This window comes from Podarcis raffonei, chromosome 9 (assembly GCF_027172205.1).
Source record: "Podarcis raffonei isolate rPodRaf1 chromosome 9, rPodRaf1.pri, whole genome shotgun sequence".
NCBI classification, from domain to species: domain Eukaryota; kingdom Metazoa; phylum Chordata; class Lepidosauria; order Squamata; family Lacertidae; genus Podarcis; species Podarcis raffonei.
This window is the reverse complement of record NC_070610.1, coordinates 5,028,761-5,056,631: the sequence shown is the minus strand read 5'-3', so window position 1 is coordinate 5,056,631 and position 27,871 is coordinate 5,028,761. Positions and strand designations below refer to the sequence as shown.

General features: G+C 42.5%; 2 protein-coding genes across 6 annotated transcripts in view; one reads left to right on the top strand and one right to left on the bottom strand.

Moving 5' to 3' along the window:
• Nucleotides 1–101: 101 nt before the first annotated feature.
• SH3BP2 (SH3 domain binding protein 2) lies at nt 102–27,713 on the bottom strand. Of its 5 annotated transcripts, XM_053402806.1 has the most exons (15): nt 26,322–26,452; nt 22,965–23,049; nt 19,644–19,835; nt 14,312–14,451; nt 13,495–13,597; nt 12,564–12,681; nt 11,077–11,147; nt 10,343–10,431; nt 8,209–8,274; nt 5,838–6,423; nt 4,483–4,612; nt 2,800–2,855; nt 2,265–2,346; nt 2,094–2,153; nt 102–1,111 (listed from the first exon to the last, which is right to left on the bottom strand). In XM_053402806.1, the coding sequence occupies exons 4-15, from the start codon at nt 14,445–14,447 to the stop codon at nt 974–976; spliced, it is 1,635 nt and encodes a 544-aa protein (XP_053258781.1). In that variant the 5' UTR covers nt 14,448–14,451; nt 19,644–19,835; nt 22,965–23,049; nt 26,322–26,452; the 3' UTR covers nt 102–973. The 5 variants fall into 5 exon arrangements, with proteins under 5 accessions (XP_053258781.1, XP_053258782.1, XP_053258779.1 ...); XM_053402807.1 differs by lacking the exon at nt 19,644–19,835; XM_053402804.1 differs by lacking the exons at nt 19,644–19,835; nt 22,965–23,049; nt 26,322–26,452 and adding an exon at nt 27,609–27,713.
• Nucleotides 27,224–27,871, top strand: part of PPP2R2C (protein phosphatase 2 regulatory subunit Bgamma) — a 44,073-nt gene continuing 43,425 nt past the window's right edge. Inside the window, exon 1 of the mRNA XM_053402811.1 lies at nt 27,224–27,298. The gene's annotated coding sequence lies outside the window, so the exon portion shown is untranslated. The remainder of the gene's footprint in view (nt 27,299–27,871) is intronic.

The following is a 27,871-nucleotide window of genomic DNA, read 5'->3' as shown; positions in this document are numbered from 1 at the left end:
AATTCTAATGAATACATTGTGAAATATGTAGTATAGCACTGTTGACTTAATATTGAACAAAATAATTATACAGGAACACCACAGATGTATCAATACAAATCACAGATTGAGAAATCTTTATATAAACCCTGTTCAGTAGAGTTCTTCTTTCATAAGAGCCATAATTCGTTGGTATAGTTCTTACAATATAAAAATAATGAAATATAGGACATTAAAAACCCTTATTTTTCACATTAATTTGCATGTTAAAAACAAGTTGCCATTCTATTTATTCATTGGGTTAATACTTATGGTTAATCATATGGTCAACACATTTCTTTAACTTAACTATTTGGTGATAATATCAAAAAGTGCATATACGTCAATATTCCTGGTAGATTTTTCCAAAATTACAATTTGGCATCAGCTGAATTTTCACACAGTTACCCTTGCACAGAGGTGCTTTGTAACTCATTAAGCAGAGCAAAATACAACAATATTGTGTGATGCGTGTAAGAGTGAGAGAGACTGGTGCTTACTTTGACCATTATTATGAGGGTCTAGAGGCCTAGGGGGTCCAAATGCCCTTAAAATATCACAATTGTGACAAAGCAAAAGTGACAAAGCACATTCATGCATGGTTTGTATTATGGTGCAGTTTTGTGTTATTTACAGCTAAATTATAAACTATTTTAAAACTTTGTCAAGCACCAGTGATGAGTCAAAAACCAGCCAGGAAAACACATAGCAAGAAGCCATTAGCACTTTGCTTCTAGACATGTCTCTTAGTAGCTCTGTTAGTTGTCCATATGACCCATTCAAGTTAGGAGGTGTGTTCAGCCCTCTTCTGAAATTCGTCCAGGCTCTTTATGAAAAGCACAGGGGGAGGGGATATCAGTCTATAACCATTCATTAATTAGGAAGGTCAACAGTTGTGTCCTAGGATTCCATAACTGTGCTTGGTGTTAGAGCGAGAGTGTATTAGGTAGGTCTGTCACCTGGGTCCAGAATAGCCGTAAGGAAATTTGAGGACCAGATTACGGTGGCTGGGCAAGACATGGCTGCCGTAGTGCTCAACCAGACTTCCAAGGCTTAGAAACACAACATCTGCCTCCAGGTAAAACTTTGAGTCCTGTTGCGGAAGTAAAATGGACATCTGAAGTCACTGACCACCGCATGAACATTCCATGACAATACAACAGACATACAACTCAGAGCAACTCTGACATACTGCAAAACATAACTAATTGGCTACACTCCATAATGTTCGCAAGCCTAATTCTGGTTAATGTTCAGATCAGAATACTGTATTTCCTCCCTTCAAACATAAAAAAAGGTAAAGGACCCCTTAAAGTTAAGTCCAGTCGCAGACAACTCTGGGGTTGCGGCGTTCATCTTGCTTTACAGGCCAAGGAAGCCGGCGTTTGTCCGCAGACAGTTTTTCCAGGTCATGTGGCCAGCATGACTAAGCTGCTTCTGGTGCAACGGAACACCGAAACCAAAGCAGTGCATGGAAACGCCGTTTATCTTCCCACCAGAGCAGTACCTATTTATCTACTTGTACTTTTTGGCATGCTTTTGAACTGCTAGGTTGGCAGGAGCTGGGACTGAGCAACAGGACGCGGGGATTTGAACCACTGACCTTCTGATCGGCAAGCCCAAGATTCGAACTGCCAACCTTCTGATCAGCAAGCCCAAGAGGCTCAGTGGTTTAGACCACAGCGCCACCCACGTCCCTTTCCCTTCAAACATACGAAGACCTAAATCTGAAAAATCAAATGAGGCCCTTCTACATCTCCTTATACAGTGGTACCTTGGTTTTCGAGCGGCTTAGAAGTCAAACGTTTCGGTTTTCGAACACTTTTTGGAAGCCAAACGTGCCACATGGCTTCCATATTGAGTTTTTTGGATGTAAATGCTTCCAGAAATGCATGCTTCAGTTTTCAAACGTTTCGGAAGTCCAACGGTCTTCCAGAATGGATTACGTTTGAAAACCAAGGTACCACTGTAATCCAAACTCTGTGGAGGAAGATTAGTTTAGAAGCACAGTGAATAATATTTTAATCAAACACATAAAATAGAAGGGAATAGTTGCAAACCATGTTTTTACCCACCTGTTGAAAGATTCTGTAGTTTCTCACTTTCCCAATAGATTCATCCCATACAACCAATACCTTAAAGGAGGAGGAAAAAATCAAGATAAACACCTTACAACACCAACCATGTCCCAAACGTCTTTCCAGTTGGTATATTGCGAACAAAATTATTACAATTTGGTTTTTTACCTTGCCAGGATTTGTGGATGAATTCCTAATACAGAATAATCCACTTTTCGGGTGTCCTGTGGGATTTTCTGATCTGAACATCCTAAAATTGTAGGAAAATACTGAATTATTACTTTTTCGAAACAACAAAAACAAGCTTCAATATGGCAATTACAACAAACCTGCCAAATGAATTTTCAGCAACAGCACTCATTTTCAGAACAGGTTAAAGATTTGCATAGCCATTCAGAACACGGATATTTGAGGAAACCACAACATACCCATTATGGGAAACAGATACATACTGCACATCAATGAGAGCAACCTAACCTACTCATAAATTGCCACAGGATCCCATCTTCAAAGCTCTCGGCACCCAATAATCAATACTACAATAGTACATATCAGTACGTATCAACTGCCCAGAATTCTGGTTTTCAGCCCTTTGCCAGCAGCTATTTCCCCTCAGTTTTCCATCCCTTTTTCTGACTGATTTTTGCAGCAAGCACTAGGAAATATTGACATACCACAACGGCTTGTAATAAATGTATTTTACCTTTCAACTTCAAGGGATTCAGAGGTGTTCACAAATACTGAATTAGGCAGCTCAACCTGTATGAAAAAAAGGGTTGTCAAGCCAAAAGAATAAAAAGAGTACAATAGGTAAATGCCTATCAAAAGCAACTTTATGATCACATGTGACCACACCCATCTGTGGATCAAGCCCAAATCACACACATAGGGAAGCATATGTGATATCAGGGCAACATTATGAGAGTTGAATTATGAGTTGGCTGGCACTTCATCAACGCAAGTTTTTATTACTATATGTCTTCAATGCCAAATTACAGGAAATGCAGAATACTGCCCCAAAATAATAAAAGGCAGATGCTGCAATACCAACAATTCTGTAACTGACTTAAAAAGGTAAAGGTAAAGGTACCCCTGCCCGTTCGGGCCAGTCTTGCTAGACTCTAGGGTTGTGCGCTCATCTCACTCTATAGGCCGGGAGCCAGCGCTGTCCGCAGACACTTCCGGGTCACGTGGCCAGCGTGACAAGCTGCATCTGGCGAGCCAGCGCAGCACACGGAACGCCGTTTACCTTCCCGCTAGTAAGCGGTCCCTATTTATCTACTTGCACCCGGAGGTGCTTTCGAACTGCTAGGTTGGCAGGCGCTGGGACCGAGCAACGGGAGCGCACCCCACCACGGGGATTCGAACCGCCAACCTTTCGATCGGCAAGTCCTAAGCACTGAGGCTTTTACCCACAGCGCCACCTTGACTCAGCACTCAATAAAAGCCTGGCAGAGTGCCCTCTTTGTGCCAGGCTTGCGGGAGGGTGAGTTGCCACCAAGCATGGACTTGGGGCTGCTGCTGCCAAACTCTGTCCTTCCTCCGTGTCTCTTAGGACTGTAATCAACGTGAGACTTTGTCTGCAACCACTTACGGAATCAACATCCTGCATACATCTACCAAATGCTTGGCCTTCCCCCACCCCACTTGAGTGGGCTTATCGTGTGGCAACGGTTCACAACCGGGCTTGGTTGGCATTGGTAGCATCTATTGTCCAGGGTGCGTAAGGGTGGGCTCCCTGCTTACCTTCTGGAGCTAGATCTTTAAGGGGCTTGAGGCTGTGGACTGAGAGACGGCTAGCCAGCCATACCCTTCAGGTCAACAGTGGCGGTCATAAGCCATTTGCTACTACTTACACTTGCAATTACTTTCTTGCCCTAATCTGCTACTTGCTGCTAGTACAAACCCACATTTCCAAACACTATGGACTGCATACTTGAATACTGTGACACACATTACAACATTCCTACCGCATCGATTTTCCAGATGTTTCTGGACTACACCTCCCATCATCCTTGACCACTGGCTATCCTGGCTGGGGCCGGTGGGAGTCGGGTGTCCAACAACTTTAGACTGTAAACTGGCCTGTGCTCTTCAGATGAAGGGTGGCATATGAATTTAATAAGTAATAATAAATAATACCACTGCATTTTTTTGATGCAAAGGCAATGTCATGGTGAGCTGCATGTGAATTTAGTGTATACTCCTACTTTACAAGTGCTTTTGCTGTAGCCACTCAGTAACATATGAAGCCGTTCTGCTTGTTTAAAGATCATCAGATGATTTGCCCATCAATTCCAAATACAAGGTATATCAGGGTTCTGGTACCAGCCAACAGGATAGGACTGTATAAAGCAGAGCAATCTTACGGAATGAGCTGCCTTACCTTTTCATAGTCACCATCGGACTCTTCTCCAGATAAGTCTGATTTTGAAGGCAATAGTGGATTCTCAAATGAGGCAACTCGGAAACTTTGTCCATCTGGAGAAGATCTTCTAGGAGAAGCAGAGTCTAAACTGAAATTAGAAAGGAAATATTACATCGTTAACAGATTACGTAAGGAAATTCACATATGCCCAGTGCTTCATATGAACTGAGCCTGGGATAGATCTACTGAGTCTTCATAACTGAAGCATATGAATTGAATAACGCAATGCAACCAATAAATACACATGTAACACTTGTGGCTGCACACAACAGGCAAAAATTGGCAAAAGCAGACAAGTCGCTTTGCTCACCATTGTTGATCTTCCATTGAGAAACTCCCAGTAAAACTTCTAAGGGACCCTAGAACACCTGGGAGCAAGTCTGAAAGCTAACTATCTAAAGCCATTCCAGATGCTTAATTAGCATTAAAGGTAAAGGACCCCTGACAGTTAAGTCCAGTTGCGAACGACTCTGGGGTTACGGTGCTCATCTCACTTTATTGGCCGAGGGAGCCGCAGACAGTTTTTCTGGGTCATGTGGCCAGCATGACTAAGCTGCTTCTGGCGAAACCAGAGCAGCGCACGGAAACGCCATTTACCTTCCCGCCGGAGTGGTACCTATTTATCTACTTGCACTTTGACGTGCTTTTGAACTGCTAGGTTAGCAGGAGCTGGGACCAAGCAACGGGAGCGCACCCCGTCGCGGGGATTCAAACCGCCAACCTTCCGATCAGCAAGTCCTAGGCTCAGTGGTTTAGACCACAGCGCCACCCGCGTCCCATTAATTAGGATTAGGGGACCACAAATACAGTCACCAATCAATCAGGAATCAAATTCAGGGAACCAGGACAGGGGTTTAGTCAGCAGCCTGGAAAAACTGCAGTATTTTGCCATTTGTTAGAATCTGAAGCAGCAGCAATCAGGTGCTTAAAAAAATTATGTTCTTCTGCCACCTCTGTTACATCAACAGAAAAAATAATAAGAAAAAATATTCACAAATGTTTTCTCTCAGAGTTGTGTTTTTAAATTTTACATTCCTGGGACAACTTAGTTTTTTAATCCATCCCCCCCCCCCTAAAATCTGATGTTATAAGGGGCTTTTAAAAGTTTTTTTTTTAATTCACAAGTTTATCTATAAGCAGACTGTGAATATTATTTGTAGGTTGGTAACTCAGCAAATTGTTTGCAAGACTGCTCTGGCAGCTTTCCATTCCAAGGCAAGGATTTGGGGGAATGGTAAATGAATTACTACCACATAATTGAATTAACACCAGATTCTCCAACATGATCAATACACATTTGTTTTCCAACTTACTGTGGAGGCAAAGGATTCTCTGGTTTAGAAACAGGCACACGTGGTTTCTCACAAGGCACTTGAGGCTTAGCTGGTACTTTTGGTGTCAAAAGTCCAGGTTTCCTTGGTGCCTGGGTATTTACCAGTGGAGTCACAAGATACTGTGGTAATTTGGGCTTGCTGCTTGGCAATGAAGGAGGCACTTGCGCAGGAAGTTTTTTCTCTTTAAACCTCTGACTCTCTTCAGCAGTACGTAAAGTGCAGGTCAGTGGCAGACGTATACCTGAGGAAGAGCAACTCTCTGTGAGGTAGGTTGGCTTTTTGGCCAGAGGAATAGGAGGCACTGGTGGACCCTGGTTAGTGATTTGATGACGTGCTGGATGGGGTCTCACATCGTGCTCTGCTTGGCACTGAAAGGGGAATTCTCCTCTCCTGCTTAAGAGGACTTCAGGCCTCACATCCGTTAAGCTTTTCTTCAGGGAGGGCGCTGGAAGCACCGGCACACCACGCCTGCCGGAGAACGAGTGTGCTTTTGTCTCTGGAAAGAAAGCTTTTCCCAGCGATGGAACCGGAGGAGGTGGGTACACTGGTGGAGATACTACATGATCTGTATAAAAAAGAAGCAGAACAAGCCCGTCATTTAAATGGAAGTATCTTCTACTCAGAGGAGAATCTGACAAATTTATTTAAAGGTCATTTAAATTGTAGATGGGAGAGAGGAGGAAATGCCATGAGGCACAAATAGAGGACAGAGATGCAGAAATTAGAACAAGTGACAACAACCACTTTAAAAACGGTATTTAAGAAGTTAGCGGCATTACAGTCCATTTAGTATGTAATTCAGAGTAAGTCACAGACCCTGGGAGTGACAAAGAAGGAAGGGGCATGGTCCAGATCTGGCCATCACTCAGCAGACCACACCTCTAGTCCAAGTGCTCATTTTGAGTCTCATCAGTTACCAAACCATTATCTGGTATGCAAGGAAAGACACTTCAGGATGTATCCCAAAGTTATATTTTGTGGGAAGAATGAGTGACAGAGGTACAATTTGAGATTTTAGTGATCAAGACTTCAACACAGATGTTGCAAGTCACATTTGAGGAGACTTGGAAAGTTATTTGTTCTTTTAAAAGGGTTGTGAGATTCACTAATTGGGAAACCTAGTTTAATTCAGAAGCAGGATCTAGCTTATCTCAATATATTACTTACAATAGAAGGCAGCATGCCTAGAGAGTGGCAGGTGTAGCTGGGAACTGAGATTGCTTATACAGTGGTACCTCGATTTTTGAATGTCTCTGTTCACGAACATTTCAGTTTTTGAATGCCATAAACCCAGAAGTAAATGCTTCGGCTTTCAAACGCACCTCGGAAGTCGAACATGCCACGCGGCTTCTGCTGAGTGCAAGATCCTGAGGCCTAGCTGTCGACTACTGAGTTTTCAGTTTTCAAAAGTTTCAGAACTCAGTCTTCTGGAATGGATTACGTTTGAAAACCAAGGAACCACTGTGTAAGTATACATTATATGCTTAGTGTAAGTTGCAGCTGCATTGTTCTTGTTGTTAATCATTTCTTTTCCTTGTTTATATTTGGATTATTATTATTTTTTAAGTTATGTATTTCTTCAGCACAGAGGTGAGCACCCTTTTTGACCCTGAGGGCCACCTGCAGAGGTGATCACTTACAAACTGCATGCACACACTCATCCTTTGAGATCACCCTTTAAAGTATAGCATTGCTGGAATGGAGAAGGGTAGACTCCTCTCCCCACCAGCAGGGAGACATCACACTTCTCCTAGCTCACCTCAGTTTGGCAGGCTGAGTGCAGCATGATTTACACAAAGAGGAAGGTGCATGAGGTGACTCTTCCTGTGTGCCTTCCTCCCAACTGGAATCAACATTTCTCTGGCATGCTAACCTGATTTTTACCAGTGGCAGCAAAAAGCAAAAGTTTAGAGTAGACAATGCTAGGATAGGTAGAGAGTTTGAAATCTGTCTACCCAACCCAGTGTCCTGATAGGTATGGGAATTGGCCCATTTGATAGGCAGGGAGGCGGTGATACACTGAGAATGAGGAGCTATGTGTTCATGCAAGTGTGCACATGTGAAAGTCTAGGGTAGTCACGCCCACTTTCCACACCCACTCATTGCTGGGCTGTGGGTGCCAAATGGTTTACCAATGGTGAATGTAACTTTAGCCATTCCTGCTATAGATATTATTTTCATTAAACCCTCAAGGTTTTTCTCCTCTTACCAAGTACCAATAAATCCTCTTCATTTATTTCAAGCTTTGCACCAACAAATTGCACTAATTAGTTACAGGCCACAGCTGGTCAGATTTCTGCAAATCATCAATCTGGTTTCTGTGGAGATGTAACTTCCTAGTTCCACATACCTTCACACTTTATACCATCCGAGTTATCTGGCTGTAAATATTCATCATCTTCATCCTGGTCATAATCTGAAAAGCAAGGTAATGCATTAAATAGCACAGCAAAGTTACTTAACAGTACATGTCAGGGGCTCTGCAGCAGCTTGCCCAGCCAGAGGAAAACATGATTGGGCTGGAAATGACACAAAGCCAGTAGCATTCTGCTCACATCCTTATACATGGCCTCTCAAAACTTGCTTTGGGGATGGTAAAAACTGCAGCGCCCCTTTAAAAGGCCAGCAACCAACATAAAGACAGAAGAGAAGCCCTGCTGGATCAAGACAAAGGCCCATCTAGTCCAGATTCTTATTCTCACAGTGGGCAACTGGATACCTCTGGAATTCCACAAGGGGCCAATTACAACAGTGCTCTCCTGACTTGTGGTGGCCAGCAACATGCATCCTCCACCAGTGGAAGTACAGCATAGCCTTATTCTTCAGGAATTTGCCTAGCGGTCTTTTGAAGCCATCCACATTGGTGACCACCATCACCCCTTCTTGTAGAATTCCACAATTTAAACTATGTGCCATTTGATGGCTTTTCTTCTGCCTGCCCTGAGTCTCCCAACATTCAGCTTCATTGGATGACCCCAGGTTCTAGTGTTATGAGAGATGGAGAAAAGCTTCTCTCTCCTCACTTTATCCACAGCAGTCATAATCTTGAACACTTCTCCCATGTACCACCGCCTTATTGCCTTTTTCTAAACTTAAAACGTCCCAGATTTTGCAACCTTTCCTCATAGAAGCTCTAGTTACTTGATTGTTTTGGCTGAACCTTTTCCAGCTCTATAGTACCTGTTTCCCAGGTGAGCTGGCACAGTATTCCAAATGTGGTCTCACTATAGATTTGTATAACAGTGATATGATATTTCATTTTCAACTTGTTTCTTAATGATCCATAACATGAAGTTCACCATGTTAGGGGCAACCATGATACATTCATATTGAGCTTTGCTACTAATTAGGGACTCTGTCTGTTCTCTTTCCCTCCATGTACCTTTAAGAGTTCATGCCTTGGCAGTGGTACAAGTTCCCTGGGGTGAGCCAAAGGGCAAGAGCTCTAGGTCTCTTTGCCTGGGGTTTGTGTACCTGGGAGGAGAGAAGGAAGCCAGTCCAAAGGGACTGTGGAAAGGATGCTCCTAAGCTTCTCGCATGGAGAAAAGATATAGACAATCTGGATCTTCTTTGGAACCTGTTGCCCCACCCTTCCAAAAACAACATCGTTTCTTTATTTGATCAGTTTCTTTATTTGAGGGTGAAACAGAAGTGGAGACTAAAACCTAAGAAAAACTTTGCTGCCTGGGAAAGTGAATTCTCCCTACCCAGAGAGAATATATCAACTGCCCCAGAGCTAGTGCCATTTCTGATATTTTTTTGAATCACTATGAGTTCATATTAAAGTGCATTAACAGTTTGTTTTTATGGTTTGCTTTCTGCCGTATTTATATGCTATCATGTTTTTGATATGGTTATAGTGATTGTAACAGTTGCTAATTTAAAACGTTATTGCTATTACTTTGAGCTCAACATTGTTGTTGGAAAGGTGGAATACAGCTGTTAAGTCAAACCTGGTTTGGATAGGGTTGCCTTCCCACAAAGGGCATCATTCACTTCGGAGGTTTTCCACAGACATTGCTGTCTGTGGAAGTACAGGTGGCAGCTGTGCCTAAGGAGTGTGGCTGCCAACAAATGATCAGGAGACTTAACGTGTGCTCCTGTTTGTTCCTTGGCAGGAGAGGCTTGCTGCCACAGTCAATCAGCTGATCGCCAGTGAAAGAAGCCTGCGGGGATTGGCTGTGTTAGAGAGTTCCATGTTGGGAACTCCATAATGCGGAGCTTGAAGTCATCACCTGTCAACTGACCAGCAGTGACTGCAAAAGCACCATTTGAGTCCTAGCTGTGCTGCAGAGGAAGATCCAAGGTGAAGTCAGGTGATTGATGGTGGGCAGGCCAACCCACCTGTCAAAGTAGCCCTGTTGGGGAACCTAGGATCTGGCCCAGCCACTGGAAAGGTTCTTCCCTCTGCCTCACTCCAGAGGAAAAATGTCTACCAGCTGCATCACCTTTATGAAAAGGGAACTTCTAAATTATCTTCTTACCTGAATTTTCCATTGAATGTTGAGAGTAGTGTATATTAACGGGTCGTTCTACTGAGCCATAGAAACTGTCAACATCTGAACCAGAATCACTAGAGAGAGCAAGAGAGAGAAGTTTTAGAGATGACACTTGTACATTGGACTTATGGGAAGAGAAAAACTAGAGCACATTGATTGTGGAAATACAAAGTAACTGGGAAACTATTTATATCTTATGTTACTGACAAAATGATATTGTATTAACAGGCAACATTCTTATTTTAGACTTTATAGCAGCCTTCTCCAACCCTGTGGAACGCCCTCCCACCAGATGTCAAGGAGATGAGTAATTATATAACCTTTAGAAGACAGCTGAAGGCAGCCCTGTATAGGGAAGCTTTTTAATGTGTACTGTTTTATTATGTTTTTATATATGTTGGAAGCCGCCCAGTGTGGCTGGGGCAACCCAGTCAGATGGGCAGGGTACCAATAATAAAAAAGGTATGTATGTATGTATGTATGTATGTATGTATGTATGTATGTATGTATGTATTATTCTCCCTACTTTAGGGGTAGCCCGTGTGGCACCCTCCAGATGTTTTGGAATACAACTCAGATCAGCCCCAGCTGGCATGGCCAATGGTCTGAGAAAAAAGGAGTTGGCCCAAAGCTTCTGAAAGCACCAGGCTGAGGAAGGCAGCTTAAGGCAAGTTCCTTGTCATTCTTCTGCCATGATGCCTGTGCCAGCATGTGCTGACCTTAAGTCAGTAACAGTTTCCTTCTTCTCATGGTAGTGATCTATTTCTCTTCTAAGTGAGGCCATCCAGTCCTGAAAGACAAATGATGCATTATTTGGTAGGATTTTTAAGCAACAAGCATTTTGAAACAGGTATGTTTCCAAGATATAACTGCACAAACAGCTATGAAGCATGTAACATTCTATTCACTAATTTGTATTTTCAAAGCAACTATTATACAAGATTTATACAGGGGAGTAATCTCACAGGGGCCAAGCTCACACCATGGCCAGATTTTTAATAGTACGAATGATACAACTGCACTATGGCCCATGCCTGCAATGCAGCACAGACCCTAAGCTTTCATTTTTTAAAAAGGAAGTAGTAAACCTCTCACCCTACTAGAAGGAAAGTGATGAAGAAAAATATGCAGGCACCCTTCTAAGCAATTTCTGTGGCATATGCCAGCCTGGCTACTCCCATCTTTCAGTGTTTTTAGCCAATGAGTGAAGTTAGAACTGGGAATGATCAGTGAGTTATTTGGACACCCTACTGGGATCCTAAAGAGCTACTGCTTTCCCCTCCGCTCTAGTGCACTTTTCCTTCCTGCTTCTGTTTCATTTTCTAGTCTTTCAAATCTCAGTAGTTCTAAAGACCAACTTTTGCCCTTCCCTCAATCACCTCAGATGGTTTTGTTTGAGGTAAGGTAATCTCTAAAAGTATTTTTTGCAAATGCTGCTACATAATAGGTAGCTGAAGTCCAGGCAGCCCCTAAAAGTTCACCATATAGTTAATATACAATACAGTGGTGTACATGACTACTCAGGATTAAGTATCTTTGTATTTACTGCTGGCCACATGACCCGGAAGCTGTACGCCGGCTCCCTCGGCCTTTAAAGCGAGATGAGCGCCGCAACCCCAGAGTCGGTCACGACTGGACCTAATGGTCAGGGGTCCCTTTACCTTTACCTTTAAGTGGGAATAGGATTGCAGGCCTTTGCTTGCTTGTGGGGAAGGAGCATAGGGTGAGGGGGGGTCAATATCAATACAAAACAAGCAGATCTTGCATAAAGGCATTTATTTAAAAATTATGAAAGAGGAGTATAAAATTAACAATAATTTTAGCACAATTAAATTATTAATAATAAAAAACAATTATTCTATACATTTAAAAATCATGTTATTTATCCCAGTGGGTCTGCTGTTGGAGTAGAATATTGAAATGTAGGGCTTTTTGGTTTTTTACTGGGCCATTAGGAAAAATACTATCCTTACTATTTTACCTATAAATAATTAAAATGGTAAAAAGGGGAAAAAAATTAAAAGTATATCACTCTGCTTTTCACAATTATTAGTATATAATTATGGCTGTGAGAGGGCATAACTGTGACTATCATGAAGGGACCCTAAACTTCTGAATTTGCCACTACAGTACGGGTAGACATGGCTAGGAACATAGCATTGATTGCCTTTCAAATATCTTATTTAGATAATAAATTTTGTTTCACCTTTCTTTCATCTTCAGAGGCGGCAGAAAAAAACCAGGTCCTATGCTTTTTGCTAATGTGAACCAACTTGAAAGGAAATACATTGTTTGATGTTGTTTCTTCTGCTGCCCGCATAACCCTGTGTAACAATGAAATTATTTTTAAGCTAAAATCATGTTTATAAAGATAGCAAAATTGACATACCAAATCAATGCACAACACAACATCTGTACTGCTTTGTCTAAAAGAGCCATAAAAATGTAACCCTACTAAACTACAGGTGGAAACAACCTCCACCAATTAGGAGGACCACATGAAATAGTTTCCAAAGGGGTAGCCATGTTAATTGTTGCAGCCAAGAGCCTTGCAACCACCTTAAAATACATTTATTATGGCATGCTTCTTTGTGGACTACAGCCGACTTCATCAGCAGCATGAAGCATTCTCCGAAATAGGCAAGTACTACACAAGCGTAAAACAAAATGCAAATACAAAACAAGCCACACTGTGGGAACTATATTCAGGCTTAAATATATGTAAATAATTACAACAACAATTCATAAAACCATGCTGGTGAGAACACAAATAACCTTGTATTGCTAAGCTAATTCATGCATTATTAATTGAATTTATTATATAGCTACTCCATACCATAAGCTCTCTAGGCAGCTCCCAAAGCAAATTCAACAATTAAAATGCATTGATAGACAGATGCTCCATGAATATGACTAATGCTCTTTTAAAGTCATCAATGCTGATGGCCTTCACTGCATCTTATGGGAGCAAATTCCATAATTTAGCTATGGGCTACGTGAAAAAGTAGTTTGACTCTCCTGAATCTTCCAACGTTCACTGGATGGCCCCAAGAGTTCTAGTATCATAAGGTAGGGAGAAAAACTTCATTTCTATCATGGTGAAATACTGCAATAGGATAAACTATATTTCCACTTACCTATTATAGCCCTTCAGTGAGAAGGCACCCTGAGGAGCTGCCGAAGTGCTACTCTTAAAGTAGTAAATACATCCCTTATGGATAATCACAAACCTCAGTGGCCCTGGACCAATATCAAGGACATGGAAAGAAGGGGGGGGGAAGGGACTTCATGTATTATTAGATTACCAAAAAAATGTACTTGCTTACATCAACACTGATGGACTTCGGATCTATAGCATTTCCAGATGCCTATCACAATGCTAGGGGATGCCAGCGGTCTTCCCCCTTCCCATCCCAAATACTCCATACGTGGGGCAAAGTAGTATTTTATAAAAGCTAGTGAAAACACAATTCTGGCTCCTTGTGAATGGTTTTGCAAGTCAGATACCTGCCCCTGAAACATATGCTCCCTCCCTCCTTTCCACCCTGGAAACTGCTTAAACAGGAATCTGGTAAGTATCAGAAGTAGCCATAAGGCCAACTAGGGAAAGGAAGGGGACATTTGTGCCTGAAAAGGGACATGCTACTAACACATGTACCTGGTTTGCAAACCCTATTTTGCAGGGAGCTAGTGTTACATCTGCACCAGACTTCATTGGCTGACGACTCAACCACATTCTACACAGCTGCAACAAAAGCTCAGCAATAGGATGTGGGGATGAGTGTACATTTACTGCACTAAAAACAGATAGTGAAATAAGGCGTGCCAGTAAAATTAAGTCTAGTCCACTTTGACCTAGTGCAGATATAGCCTCCGTACAAATATAAGCACATACTTTATCACAGTTTGGAATGAAAGCATTTGAGGTTGGCACATCCTTGTTTTCCAACTTACATTTTAAGAGCTGGAACTGAGTTCCTCCTTTTTTGTGCAGGTATCCTGACTTGGTAACACCTCCAGGCATTGTCAGTAGGTTCTGTGCTCCAATAGCTTTCATTGGGACAGGCCACAATGTCTCTTCTGAAGTCATTGTTCTGAAATTTACAAAATGAGCACATTAGAGATATCATTTCATTAACATACACCAACACCATTTTACATGTAATGCATTATCTAATTTGATACAGCCTACAAACACTGATCTATTTTCTGGAAACAGAGAAACTAGTCTAGCTTAGACTGCTGCAGTGTGTTGTAAAACTGTGTTAGCTCCATACAAAGACAGCACACTAGTAACTGGAATTGAGTACTGAGAACCATTTTGCCAGTACAGTGGTACCTCCGGTTAAGAACTTAATTTGTTCCGGAGGTCCGTTCTTAACCTGAAACTGTTCTTAACCTGAAGCACCACTTTAGCTAATGGGGCCTCCCGCTGCCGCCGCACGATTTCTGTTCTCATCCTGAAGCAAAGTCCTTAACCCGAGGTACTATTTCTGGGTTAGCGGAGTCTGTAACCTAAAGCGTCTGTAACCCAATGTACCACTGTACTTAAAAGCTCCACTGAATTCTGGTTTCTTTCCAAGCATAGTTCAGAGTGCGGGCGCTTACAAGATGCCACAGAATACTGTTAACAAAGGGCCTAATAAACTTCCCACCCTAGGTATAAAGAATACCCCCAGCCCCATCCCAATATAGAGATTTCAACTGTAGACATTACCAAAGAGCAAGCCTCCATGAATGAAGTGCTTACTTCTGAGTAAACAAGCATAGGATTTAGCAGCAAAAGGAAAGTTTCAAGAACAGTGATGGGGTGGAGGGGGAAGCAAAGATGGCAAACAAAAAGCAAGGGAGGGAAGTCTTTCCTGTGGACCCAGAACCAAAAGCCAGCATTCATTCTCACCAAGCAGTGGAGGCAGGGGTTGCCTAAAACAAACCATAATCTCCTTCACTCACCCTCCTCATACTGCACAGTCAATACACACCCTGCTCCATTTTGTTTTGGTTTCTAGTACACTTTCAATCAAAGGGGTAGCCCACTAGTCCTAGCTTACAGCAGAAACAAGAAATAGTCCAGTAGCACTTTAAAGGCTAGAAAATGTATTACTGCATAAGCTTTTATGGATTACCAAGAATGGAGCATCTGAGGAGGGTGACTCTAACCCAAGGTACCTTAGCCATAATAAATCTGTTTCCCATAAGTGGAAGTTTATGGGAAGGCCCTGTAAAGAAGTCCTGAGTGGCACCTTTAAGGCTAACCAATTCAGGCTACAAGGCTGTGCATAGTTATCATGGAGCAATTCCCATGGAATTCAGTGTGGTCTGCTTCTGAGTAATGTACAGTTACTGTACAGTAGAATCTCACACCCTCCAGCCTTTCAATGAAAATAGAGGCATCCAATCCGTGCCTCTTCTGAACCAAAGCCGGACACTTTTCAGTTAACTTAGGTGTAAAACTGCAATGCTGAACGTTCCACAATATCTTTGCAAGAGAGGAGAGGGGGGAGAAAACCAGAATGACTTCACCACACTCCTATGACCTCCATCAGGCCCAGCTACCTGGGAGTAAGGTAAAGGTAAAGGGACCCCCTAAACATTAGGTCCAGTCGTGACTGACTCTGGGGTTGCGGAGCTCATCTCGCTTTATTGGCCAAGGGAGCCAGCGTACAGCTTCCGGGTCATGTGGCCAGCATGACTAAGCCACTTCTGGCGAACCAGAGCAGTGCACGGAAATGCTGTTTACCTTAGCGCCGGAGTGGTACCTATTTATCTACTTGCACTGGCATGCTTTCGAACTGCCAGGTTGGCAGGAGCAGGACCAAACAATGGGCGCTCACCCCATCGCAGGGATTCGAACCGCCGACCTTCCGATCCGCAAGCCTTAAGCTCTATGGTTAAACCCACAACGCCACCCGAGTAAGCCCCACTTAATTCAATAAGAGTTACTTCTGGGTAGACAATGTTTAAGTGTGTGCCACATATCAAAAACCACAACAACATGGCACTCATCTTGAAATTTTTATTTTTATTTTTGCTTTCAGTGGGTTTATTGTTCCAGTTGCAGATGTGTGCTTTCAGCTGCTGAGTGGCATACAAATTCTTCTGCTGGTAGCAGAGAACATGCTTGGTGTCAAAACGAGTCAGAAATTCCAGGAAGTTTGCAGTCTATTTTAAAAAAACGACAAAGCAGAAAGTCCCAGTTTATTTATGTACTTCGGAAAACAGACAACTGACCAAAGATGAAAAAAGGAACTTGAAATGCACACAGTATTTCCAAATGCAATCTTCATTGCTTCTCTGTCCTTGCGTGACTCTGTACGATCTCTTTTAACAAGAGACAATTATGATCTAATCAGTCTTCTCTGCAACAGTTCCCTCTATTGCCATCTTAAGACTGAAAGCTAGCTGCATACAAGGGTTTAATGCAGGGGTAGGCAACCTAAGGCCCGGGGGCCGAATCCGGCCCAATCGCCTTCTAAATCCGGCCCGCGGACGGTCTGGGAATCAGCATGTTTTTACATGAGTAGAATGTGTGCTTTTATTTAAAATGCATCTCTGGGTTATTTGTGGGGCACAGGAATTCGTTCATTTTTTTCGTTCAAAATATAGTCCGGCCCACCACATGGTATGAGGGTTGGGGGACTAGCCCACGGCTGAAAAAGGTTGCTGATCCCTGGTTTAATGCATGGGTGTAGCCAAGGCAGGGTGTAGCCCAGATCAAGTAAAAGAATAGAAATACTTAACCAACTGACCAATCACATCAGTTCTGTCCGCTCTAACAAAAGTCCTGCCCTCCCCCAACAAAAATCCTGGTGATGCCCGTGGTTTAATGCTATACCCTGTTAGAAATATTCTTTCCCCTATGAATTATTAGGTTTCCAATAATAAGTAAATACAGAAGCAGAGTTAAGGATGCTAATGCAATTTCATTACACTGTTATACTTCCCCCACTGAATAAACAAACAAAGCATGCCTGCAACTTTCCCGGGGTTTATGTTCTGGGGATCGTGCCTAAAGCCAAAATCGTGTATAGTCAAAACACATTGGGTTTATTGGCGGGTGGGGTTGCCAAAGTCATTTTTCCTGGGTGCCCACCCCCTTTTTATTTATTAATTTTCCCAAGCATGTAAAGTTGAATGCACACAAGTAAATTGTGTTTAAGTTGTGGACTTACTGTGCATGGAACCACTGTAAAAAATAAAGTAACTTAATTAAAACTAAATTCCCCCTCTCTCACCAACAGACCCTTCCAACTCTACAATTCTATGATTCTAAGTGTCACACAAATGTCCTCAACATATCAGTGCAGAAAAGAAATAACAATTTACATGCAAATGATAACATAGCAAAATATAATTAATCTACCAAAAGAGCAGTTTACTTCAAAATGCCCAAACAGCAACTCTTCATAAATTCTACAGTGGTACCTCGGGTTAAGAACTTAATTCGTTCTGGAGGTCTGTTCTTAACCTGAAACTGTTCTTAACCTGAAGCACCACTTTAGCTAATGGGGCCTCCCCTGCCGCCGCGCAGCCGGAGCACGATTTCTGTTCTCATCCTGAAGCAAAGTTCTTAACCCGAGGTACTACCGGTATTTCTGGGTTAGCGGAGTCTGTAACCTGAAGCGTATGTAACCTGAGGTACCACTGTATTGTTATTAACAAGTTTCACAGCATAAAAAACAACCAGCACTGGTGCGGGATTTGAAGATTAGATACATAGATAAGGTCTAAGGTCAAATCACATCAAAACAGATTTTCAAGTGTAGTAACAGCCAAAGTACCTATATACAACAGAATCCCTCCAAAATAATCACTGAAGAACTAAATAAAAAAATTCCTTCCAGTAGCACCTTAGCGACCAACTAAGTTTGTTATTGGTATGAGCTTTCGTGTGCATGCACACTTCTTCAGATACCTTGCATGCACACAAAAGCTCATACCAATAACTAACTTAGTTGGTCTCTAAGGTGCTACTGGAAGGATTTTTTAAATTTTGTTTCGACTACGGCAGACCAACACAGCTACCCACCTGTGACTGGAGAACTAGTAGTTGAAAAGCCCCTCCGTATGAGTTAAAGTAAGTAAGAAAAGGGAACCACACATCCATAAAATTGTATCCCCCACCAGCTAATCTACACTGAGAGTTAATTTCTCTTCTAGAGCTAACAGCCACTCTACGATATGAATGCCCAATCAAGATTTTCTCTAATACTGTACACTACTCTTTTCAATTATTTATTTAAGGCATTTATATACCTATTAATCATTAGCATTTCCCACGATGCACAATTTCCATACTCACTGCCATCAAGAACTTAATGATCTCTATGAAGCACTTGATTGTTACTGACTCTGAAAATACTGAGAAGTGCTAAAACTGGATCTTAAAACCTTTATGTGGACAAAACATTTTCTCTACAAGAAAAAGCAAAGAGACTTGATTTGCAGAAAATCAGTGCAGGTTATTATAAAGAAAATATCCCTCATTCCCTAGCTGAAGATGAGCCTAAACAACTCTCACTATACCTGGCCAATTGGCTGTGTTGACTGGGGGCTAACGGGAGCTGATATTTAAAACATCTCTGCTGGGCACCAGGTTGAGGGAAGCTATTCTAGGCTATAGAATCACAAGGTTGGAAGGGGCTTCAAGGCCAATCTAGTCTGAATCCCAGCCAGTGCAAGTAATTTTCTGGTACTGCATCCACCTCAAAGGTGGATGACCAAAGGCTGCTTGACCACCTAACAAACAAAAAGCTCACAACTTTCCAGGGCACTTTGTCTCACTGTCAAAATGCTCATACACATATGAAGATTTTTCTAATATTTGGTCAAAATTTGTTCTCCTGACATTTGAACCAGTTCCTTTGAAATGAGGCACAGAGGAGACTGTGGTGCCTTTATGATATATGGTTTATTTACACATATACAACCTGAGCCTACAGTGGAGGGGCTCGCAGCATTAACTCCTATCGCCACAGCCTTGGATTCAAACAGACATCAAACGCTGCTCTCTGACTCTCTTGTGCTTGCTGCTTTATTTCTAAGTTCACATCACAGCCCCAAAACTCCATGTCAAATTCAGCTTTGTCTGTTGTGGGAGGGACCCCCCACCTATTTGCTGTCTTGCACAGAGCCCCTTAATCGTTTGCTCCCTTAAGGTCCAGGCGATCATTTGCCAGGAAGCAAGCTTGGCTTGAACAGATTTTAACATTTCTGGATCCAGGGATTAGAGAGGGCTAACACCCAGTTTAACACATTGACACACACACATCTAAACTCATAACACCTTCAAATGTTGAAAGATAGCTATCAAATTGCCTCTTCATTTCTTTTTTAGGCCAAATGTATACAACTCCTTTAATCTTTCCAGGGCCTTCAGCAACCTTGTCACACTCCTCCAGACACTTTCCAGTGCCCCTGCACTGGTATCCGTCTTAAACTATGGTACCCAGTTTGGGCACAGAATTCTAGGTGAGATCTGACCAAAGCAGAATAAAAGGGTGCCATTACTTCTAAAGATCTGGTAGCTATAATTCTGTTGATGAAGCACAGAGTTACATTAACTTTCTTAGCTATCATATTGCCCTGGTGACTCACCTTTAACTTGTGGTGTACTAAAACCTCTTCCCACATGCACTGTTGTAAATAAAGCTCAGTATATTCCATTCAACATTTATCCACCTGATTCTGCCTAATCAAATGCAGAACTTTATATAATCTGTTAGACCAATCTTTACTTTTGGCGCAGTTCTCCATCCCATCATGATAATTCTGAAATCTTGTTTCTGTCTTTAAGGTTGTTAGGTAGCTCTACCAGTTTGATGTCACTTGCAAATTTGATAAGGATCCCCTCTACTCCTTCATCCATGTCATTTATTAACTATGTTGAAAGCCACTGAGCCCAAGACTATGGCACCCAACTTGTCAATTCTCAGCACAGATGGGCACTCTTACCAAACAGCTTACCATAGCTTACCAAACAGCTGCAAATTTACTTAACAATAGCACAATCTTGCCCACATTTTGCCAGCTCATAAAGAATAGTATGGGTGGGGAAGAAGACTTTTCACAAGGTGTACCATATCTACAGCATTCTCCTTAGCTACTCGGGCTAGTAACTATATTTAAAAAGAAGATACAGTTACTCAGGCATAAATTATTGTTGAGAAACCCTAGCCAGCTCTTTGTAATGCATGTACTTTTCTGAGTCCAGCTTTCTTTTTTCCCCCAAAGTTTTTAAAACTTCATTTTATGATGTACATAAAACAGAGAGAAGAATTATAACAGCAGATTAAAATTTGAAGGTGAAAAACAAAATCATAAAATAGGCAATATAATGAGTACAGTTGCACAATGCCTTAAAATGACAAAGTCCAAGTAAAGACTACCGGGGTTATCAGATTAGCAAGAACATTTCCAACAATTGACATTATTGACATTATGCTATTGACACAGCAGTTGCCTGGGTCCTCTTTCCCTCTTTTTGCAGAGGGAGGGATTTGCTTGCCTCTACTTCTCTTGTTCTCTAACAGTTCTGAAAACTTGAATGGACAGAGGCTTTTGAGATTACAGCTTTAGTTCCTTGAGTAATTGTCAAGCCCTGGATTCATTTAGAGAGGCTGCTAGCTGCTCCCATACTGCTTTACCCAACCTGGACTGCAGCACTCTCCCTTGTCAATTTGCTATATTTTTGCCGGGTTAACCTCGTGGGAGAAAACTGAGGCAAAGTAGAAGTTATTATTCGTTAGTTTATTCATTACATTTCTACCCCACCCTTCCTCCCAAAGGAGCCCAGGGCGGAAAACGCACCTTGTATCACATTTCTCCAGCAAAGCTACTATTTCCTTGGTCTTTCTCTTGCTTTGAACACAGTAAAAAAATCAGTCTTCTTATGAGCATCTCTCACACACCAAGCCTCATTCTATGCTTTAGCCCTCCTGACACTCTACCTACAAGCTTTGCTCACTTGTTTCGTTGTCTGTATATTATATTTAACATGGTGTCCTATGAAAAAGATGTTTCTCATTGATGTCTACTACTCAGTGAAAGTATATAAAAATTTCTTGGTGCTGTTCTACATGAGCCAGCCCCTCCCCACCCAGTTCTTCTTGCTCTTTCAACATCTGCCACAGTCAGAATACATCCACAATTTAATCTGCAAGCTCTAGCTTTCTCGTAATGATCTAACAAAGGGACTATTCGCCCAACAACTAGCAATTACAGCCCTCAAGTAAAACCTCCATGAATAGAGCAGAAACCCTTATCAAAAGGCTGTATTATCTCCAGGAACATTTCTGCCAAAAAGTTGGCCCAGTGTTGCTCAGTATTTGAAATTAAAAAACTATTTAAAAAATCAATTCATATGTAGTGTCTCATGTATTATTTATTATAGTCTCTTTTTTATAATATATTTATTAAAGTTTAAGAATTTATATAAAACAGAATAAACAGAACAGTAAAAACAAAAACAATAACAATACATACAATCCAAAAAAGAAAGAACACACATACAAAACAGGTATAATTTCCTTCCCTTATATTCATAAAACTTACTTTTCCGACCTCCTCATACCTCCCCTTTCTGTATTCCATTCTCTAATTAAGTCAATTCAGCAAATCCTTTCCCTAATTTCTATGTACTTTTTAACCTTTCTTTTCTTAATCACATAATCATTGCAGCTTTTAACTCCTTAATTTCTGAATCAACATCGTTCTAGCCTTCAATAATTTTACAATGTTTCTTAAGATAGTCCCTAAATTTCTTCCAATCTTCTTCCGCCGTCTCTTTTCCCTGGTCTCGGATTCTGCCGGTCATTTCTGCCAGTCCCATATAGTCTATCACTTTCATCTGCCATTCTTCCAAGGTGGGTAGATCTTGTGTCTTCCAATACTTTGCGATGAGTATTCTTGCTGCTGTTGTAGCATACATAAAAAAAGTTCTATCCTTCTTTGGCACCAGTATTTGAAATTAAAAAACTCAGTATTTGCTCAGTATTTGAAATTAAAAAACTATTTAAAAAATCAATTCATATGTAGTGTCTCATGTATTATTTATTATCGTCTCAAGGATCCGTACCATATAAAGATTCACTAGTTTAACCGACTTGTGGGCACAACAACCTCTTTCTCCACATCCACATGGAAAGTTTATACAATGATAACGCTATGGCACTCCAGTTTATGACCAAAATGGTGGCTTAACAACAGACACCAAAACAGAGAAATAGAGTGTTCTTTTCATGCCACCCTTTGCCCAACTTTATGGATATCACCTATCCATCTATAATCTGGGGCTGTATTTTGTAAAAGCTGGAACACTGATTCCAATCTACAGCGCTTAATGCAGTGGCAGCTGGTGCTTCCAAAATGTGGGGCTTCTCCAAGTCACACTTATCCTGCCAAGCTATTCAACCCCTCAGTCTCACCCACACAAAGTTCCTCTTAGGAGTCAGGAGACTGCAGTTGCTCTCATGCTTTGCTTGTAAGCTTCCTAGAGATATTTAACTGACTGCTGCTAAAATTCTGGACTAAGATGGAGACAGGCAACTTGTCTAAGTTAGTATAAAGCAGAGCTAAGGCCTGGGCACCAAACACCAAATGCCTATACCTTTTATTTGCTACACCACCACAGAATGCTGTGCTCTGAATTTATTCTCTTTCCTTCAGCACCCCCAACCCAGCTTTCCATGGTTCTGGAAGCAAGAGGAAGGGGAATGAATGTAACTTTGTAAAACACTGCACATGTTATTTCTCCTCACGTCTTATAGAATGAATTCACAAGCTGTGGCAATGACCACTATATTAATGGCTTTAAAGAGGATCAGACAAATTCATAGAGTATCAATGAACAGCTATTACCCATGTACACTAAATGAATCTACTGCTTTCAGAGGCATAATACCTCTGAATACCAGAAACTAAGGACAAAAAGGGAAATATCATCATTAGCTTCACATCTTCCTTGTGAGCTTGAGGAAACACCGGGCGAGCTACAGCTGGAAAAGGCTGCTTGATGAAGAGTGATGTATGAACATGCCTCAACCCTTCTGATTATCATTTACACTTTCATGTGGTATTTGAATTTCACTGCAATTGCTTTATTTTGTACAAGTCTGTGTTCTGTTGTGTGCGAAAATATATGCAGTTTGAATTGCAGTATATGTGTTATATTTTACAGTACACATATGATTTTTTTTACATAGCACACAATAGACATGCATATCTCATATTAATTCAATATTTACAAATGAATTTATTTCCCTGCATACTCCCTTCAAAGTTAATGAATTTTCAGAAAGTAGCCCTGTTACTCTTTTTGAGGAAAAAGAAGCAAAGAGCCTTCTGACACCTTAAAGACACAGTTAATGAAGCGGTTAATTGCTCACCACAAAGCCATTTATGACTGTAAAGCTAATCTACTCCCAGGTAAGTGGGGATATCTTGATTTCACAGTTCACTATAAATTTGTCATCCTAGCTCACTTCCCTCACTTGGGCATCAGGGTTGGTCAAGTTTAGTTATGTCAAGAAAACTGCAAGGAAGGGGGAGGAAATTTTAGATTTAATTATACTTTTTAAAAAAGTATACAGTGGTCAAATATGGGTAGTCAAATCAGGATGGTTCTTCCCACGCCGAGAAAGAGGCTAGGACTTTAATGGAGGATCACAAATAAAATCCACAGATATTGAGAGATTATTCTTCTCCATGTAATAAGAAAAGCAAAGAGGCACCTGTATACATCATTGACTTTCTCACATTTTAGAAACCCTTCTGTCAGCCAAAAACCAATACCTTGTGTTATTTACCTCCATGTGCATTCTGCTTTAAAGTAAATGAAGCAGCTAATGTCCAGCCATATCCCCTCATGCTTCTAAACCTCTGTTGTGCTTCATGATACAGTAATAGTGTTAGGAAACATCAAGTAAAGCAACAAGCCAAACATTACAATATTAATTACATAAAATCTTCACTTAAAACAGTGTGGATGAATGAATGTGGATTCCATTCACTTCAAGGAAGTACATTCCTGAGCATTGATCAAACATGCAAACAGGGAATTTCTGTATCTGCCTCTACTTAGAGCGGAATTCTCCAGCATCCGTATTGATGACTCAAATGAATTTTGAACTGATTCAGCAAAGATCTTATACATAAAAGCCCAATTACAATTTCCTGTAATAAAAATATTTTCTTTTTACATATTCACCTTCCCCAGATTCCTTGAAAATTAATTTTCTGGCAGAATTCAGTTCTCACCAGATTCCTTCTTCTAAACTCTTACCTCCAAACTATTTCTGCCCAAATTACATTTTTCTTCACCTCTAGGAAAATACTGGTTTCCCCCCTCACCTCGCGCATGCCAGTTCCCACTTCAATGAAGCACAATCCTGTTATGCCTGTAGTCATACACACCTCATTTTTTCAAAACAGATATGGCAACAGGCAACAGTTATCCAAACAGAAGCCTTCCATCAGAATATGCTAGCTTATTCCCATTTCACACTATCCTGCATCCATGTTTATAGACTGTGCAAGTACTAGTATGCCATTCTGCTTTCAACCACAAAGACATCCCAGAAGCAAAACCTTTTGCATGATGGGTTGGAGTCTTAAAGCTCCTCTGCATTTATTTATTCATTTGCTACTGTTGGAAAAGCAGTGCAAACACATTCACTCAGCAAGTATATCTTGTTCAGGATTGCCTCACGCTGATCTGTTAGTGGAAGAGACTGTCATAAGTAAGTTCATTATGCATCTCTCACTATTTAGATGTAGCATAATCTAATACTACTGAGTGGCTCTATAAATATATCAGGAAGCAGGGATGACAAAGGGCACACCTGCTAAGGACCCCAGGCTACTCAAGTCATCTTTTATCAAGTAATGAAGTCACAGGAAGTTTTTAATGTTTGCAATTTTATTTTATTTTTTATATTTTGCTGCAAGCCGCCCAGAGTGGCTGGGGAAATCCAGCCAGATGGGTGGGGTATAAATAATACTAATACTAATACTAATACTAATATGGCTGTACTGGATGAAGGGTTGCATATCAGCAATGTCAGAGCCAAAACATACAGACTTCACACTACAAAAGGGACTTCCTTTCTTTGCTTCTTCACTGTGTGCTTGAGGAAAAGTGCCTTTCTCTGCACAACCAAAGGAAATGCAGCAAACTGGAGATGCAGGAAGAGGAGAGCACTATCACATTGCATTTACTCCCTGTTTCCAACCAAGTTCTTGGCACTACACAGCTCCACTGGCCCTGCTTCTCAGCTGCCAAAAGCTCACCAGTCAAGAGAGTCAATGGAGGGGTTGGAACAGAGGCCAGTGGCACGTCAGAGAGCCAGAATGGGGTATGGCCTGCAGACAAGCTGGAAGACCTCATTTCTGCTTTTAAAAAGGTATCTAGGGATACGATTCTGGCAGGGACTTCATAGACATTCCTCAGATATGCTATTCTATGTACAGAACTTAAGAGCTGTAAATTACAAATTCTTTTTCATATTTTAGGCTATATAGGTTGCAATAGTCAGATTGTAGTGACTTGACAAATCCATGTTTGAGAAAGGCAGCTTTCTTCAAAACTGTACTCTAAATTGCCTACCAACTACCCTCACAAGCACCTTATGCCCAAATGGCAAATTTTAGACTAGCCAATCTTTGCTCAAGTCATCTTGGTTTAATGCTCTTCTTCACCAAGAAGAGATTGAACAACAAAACAGCAGCCACATATCCAACACTAAAAAGCAGCATTGCTATCCTATTGACCAGGCTGGGCAGGCTTTCCAGGTGCCACCAGCCAACAAGGGCCATACCTCAGATGTCTCCAAGACCTTGCCTGCCTCTCCAGGCAAAACCAAGAGAAGCAACCACAACTATTAGGAGCCAATGCAGACTTTGCTTGGTTTTCAGGTTACTGGTGACAAGATTGCTAATTCTCAGCTCTCAAAGCAAGGCTACTTACTAATGGAAATATTTCCAGTTCTTTGATTTGTAAGCCCAAGCAAGAGGCGGCTTCTCCTTGCTATCACCCAAAGTCTCAGGAAAGGAAGAAGCCAAGGCTCTACAGCAAAGCCATAAGCAGGAGGACAGTTCTCTAGGCAGGTTTCTGGTCATGAGGAGGATGCTGAAGCTGTCAGGAATCCAGTCCAAATGTTAAGGTACTCCCTACTGGAGACCCATTTTCTTTGTACCATAAAGGTAAAGGTAAAGGTACCCCTGCCCGTACGGGCCAGTCTTGACAGACTCTGGGGTTGTGCGCCCATCTCACTCAAGAGGCCAGGGGCCAGCGCTGTCCGGAGACACTTCCGGGTCACGTGGCCAGCGTGACAAAGCTGCATCTGGCGAGCCAGAGCCGCACACGGAAACGCCGTTTACCTTCCCGCTGGTAAGCGGTCCCTATTTATCTACTTGCACCCGGGGGTGCTTTTGAACTGCTAGGTTGGCAGGCGCTGGGACCGAGCAGTGGGAGCGCACCCCGCCGCGGGGATTCGAACCGCCAACCTTTCGATCGGCAAGCCCTAGGCGCTGAGGTTTTACCCACAGCGCCACAGCCTTCAAATACTGTCCCTGTCAAGAACACAGCAGTCGCTTAAATGTCAAGCTTATGTACAGATGCCTAAAAAGATCAAACCACATTTCTCCAAACTGAAGATGATGAATGCTTCTTCTGGAATATATATATTTTAAAAAATCACAAAAGTTGAGCTATCAATATAATTTATTTTTATTTATTTCATAAAATTTATCTACCGCAGTTGCAGGGCGTTTGATTTTCGCCTTGATTTTCTACCTCAAGCTGCTGTTAGGTGTGTGCGCGGCGGGCACCCGCCCTAGTCGGTCCCTCGGCCTTCTTTCTGGCGAGGTTCGCCTTATCAACTCGCACAAGCGGAAGAAACTTCTCCGAGCCAAGAGAGACCGAGGCGGAGCCCTTTCCCAAGTGTGAGGAGACGCCTTCAAGCGGCCATGGCGCGCAGCTCAAGGGCGCCGCGTCCACCAGGCCCGCCCGCCCGGAGGGAAGGGGAGCCCGGCGCCCGTCCCGCGCTCGCTTCCACACGCGGCCTGCCGCTTTCCGGGCTCGCACCTGGGAAACGCCGCCGAGGGAGAGGCGGCCTGAGCACCTGCTGCGAGCGCAGCCAACCCCGTTGCCGCTGAGCAGCGCGGAAGCGGGCGGGCTGCGCTTGCCGCCGGTCCTCAGCCTCCGGGGCGCCTCCGCTCTCCAGAGCGCAAGGCCGCTGGCCGCCTTCCTTACCTGCGCGCATAGCGCGAGTCCCGTCAGGGGCGCTTCTTCCCGCCGCGGCGCCGGGAGCCCCCCGGAGCCGCCATCCTCGCCGCCGCCTTCCCGCCCGGCTCCTCCTCGTGCGCGGACTTGCGCCTCCCTCGCAGCGCCCGGCTCCTCCTCTGCGCGGCTGAGGGAAGGCGGAGGCGGCGCGGGACACCTTCGCCAGAAGAAGCCTCGAGGTGCTCCGGGCGCCCGTCGCAATGGCGCCCCGCCGCTGCCGGCCCAGCGCCCGA

What these genes read in the sequence shown, in the direction of transcription:
- SH3BP2 (XM_053402804.1), bottom strand. Translation starts at nt 14,447, where the DNA reads ATGACTTCAGAAGAGACATTGTGGCCTGTCCCAATGAAAGCTATTGGA. An exon ending in TCAGTTCCAGCTCTTAAAAT is followed by an intron (nt 13,598 to 14,311) that starts GTAAGTTGGAAA and finishes ATATTGGTCCAG; the next exon opens with GGCCACTGAGGTTTGTGATT. An exon ending in ACATTCAATGGAAAATTCAG is followed by an intron (nt 8,275 to 10,342) that starts GTAAGAAGATAA and finishes CTTGCTTTTCAG; the next exon opens with ATTATGACCAGGATGAAGAT.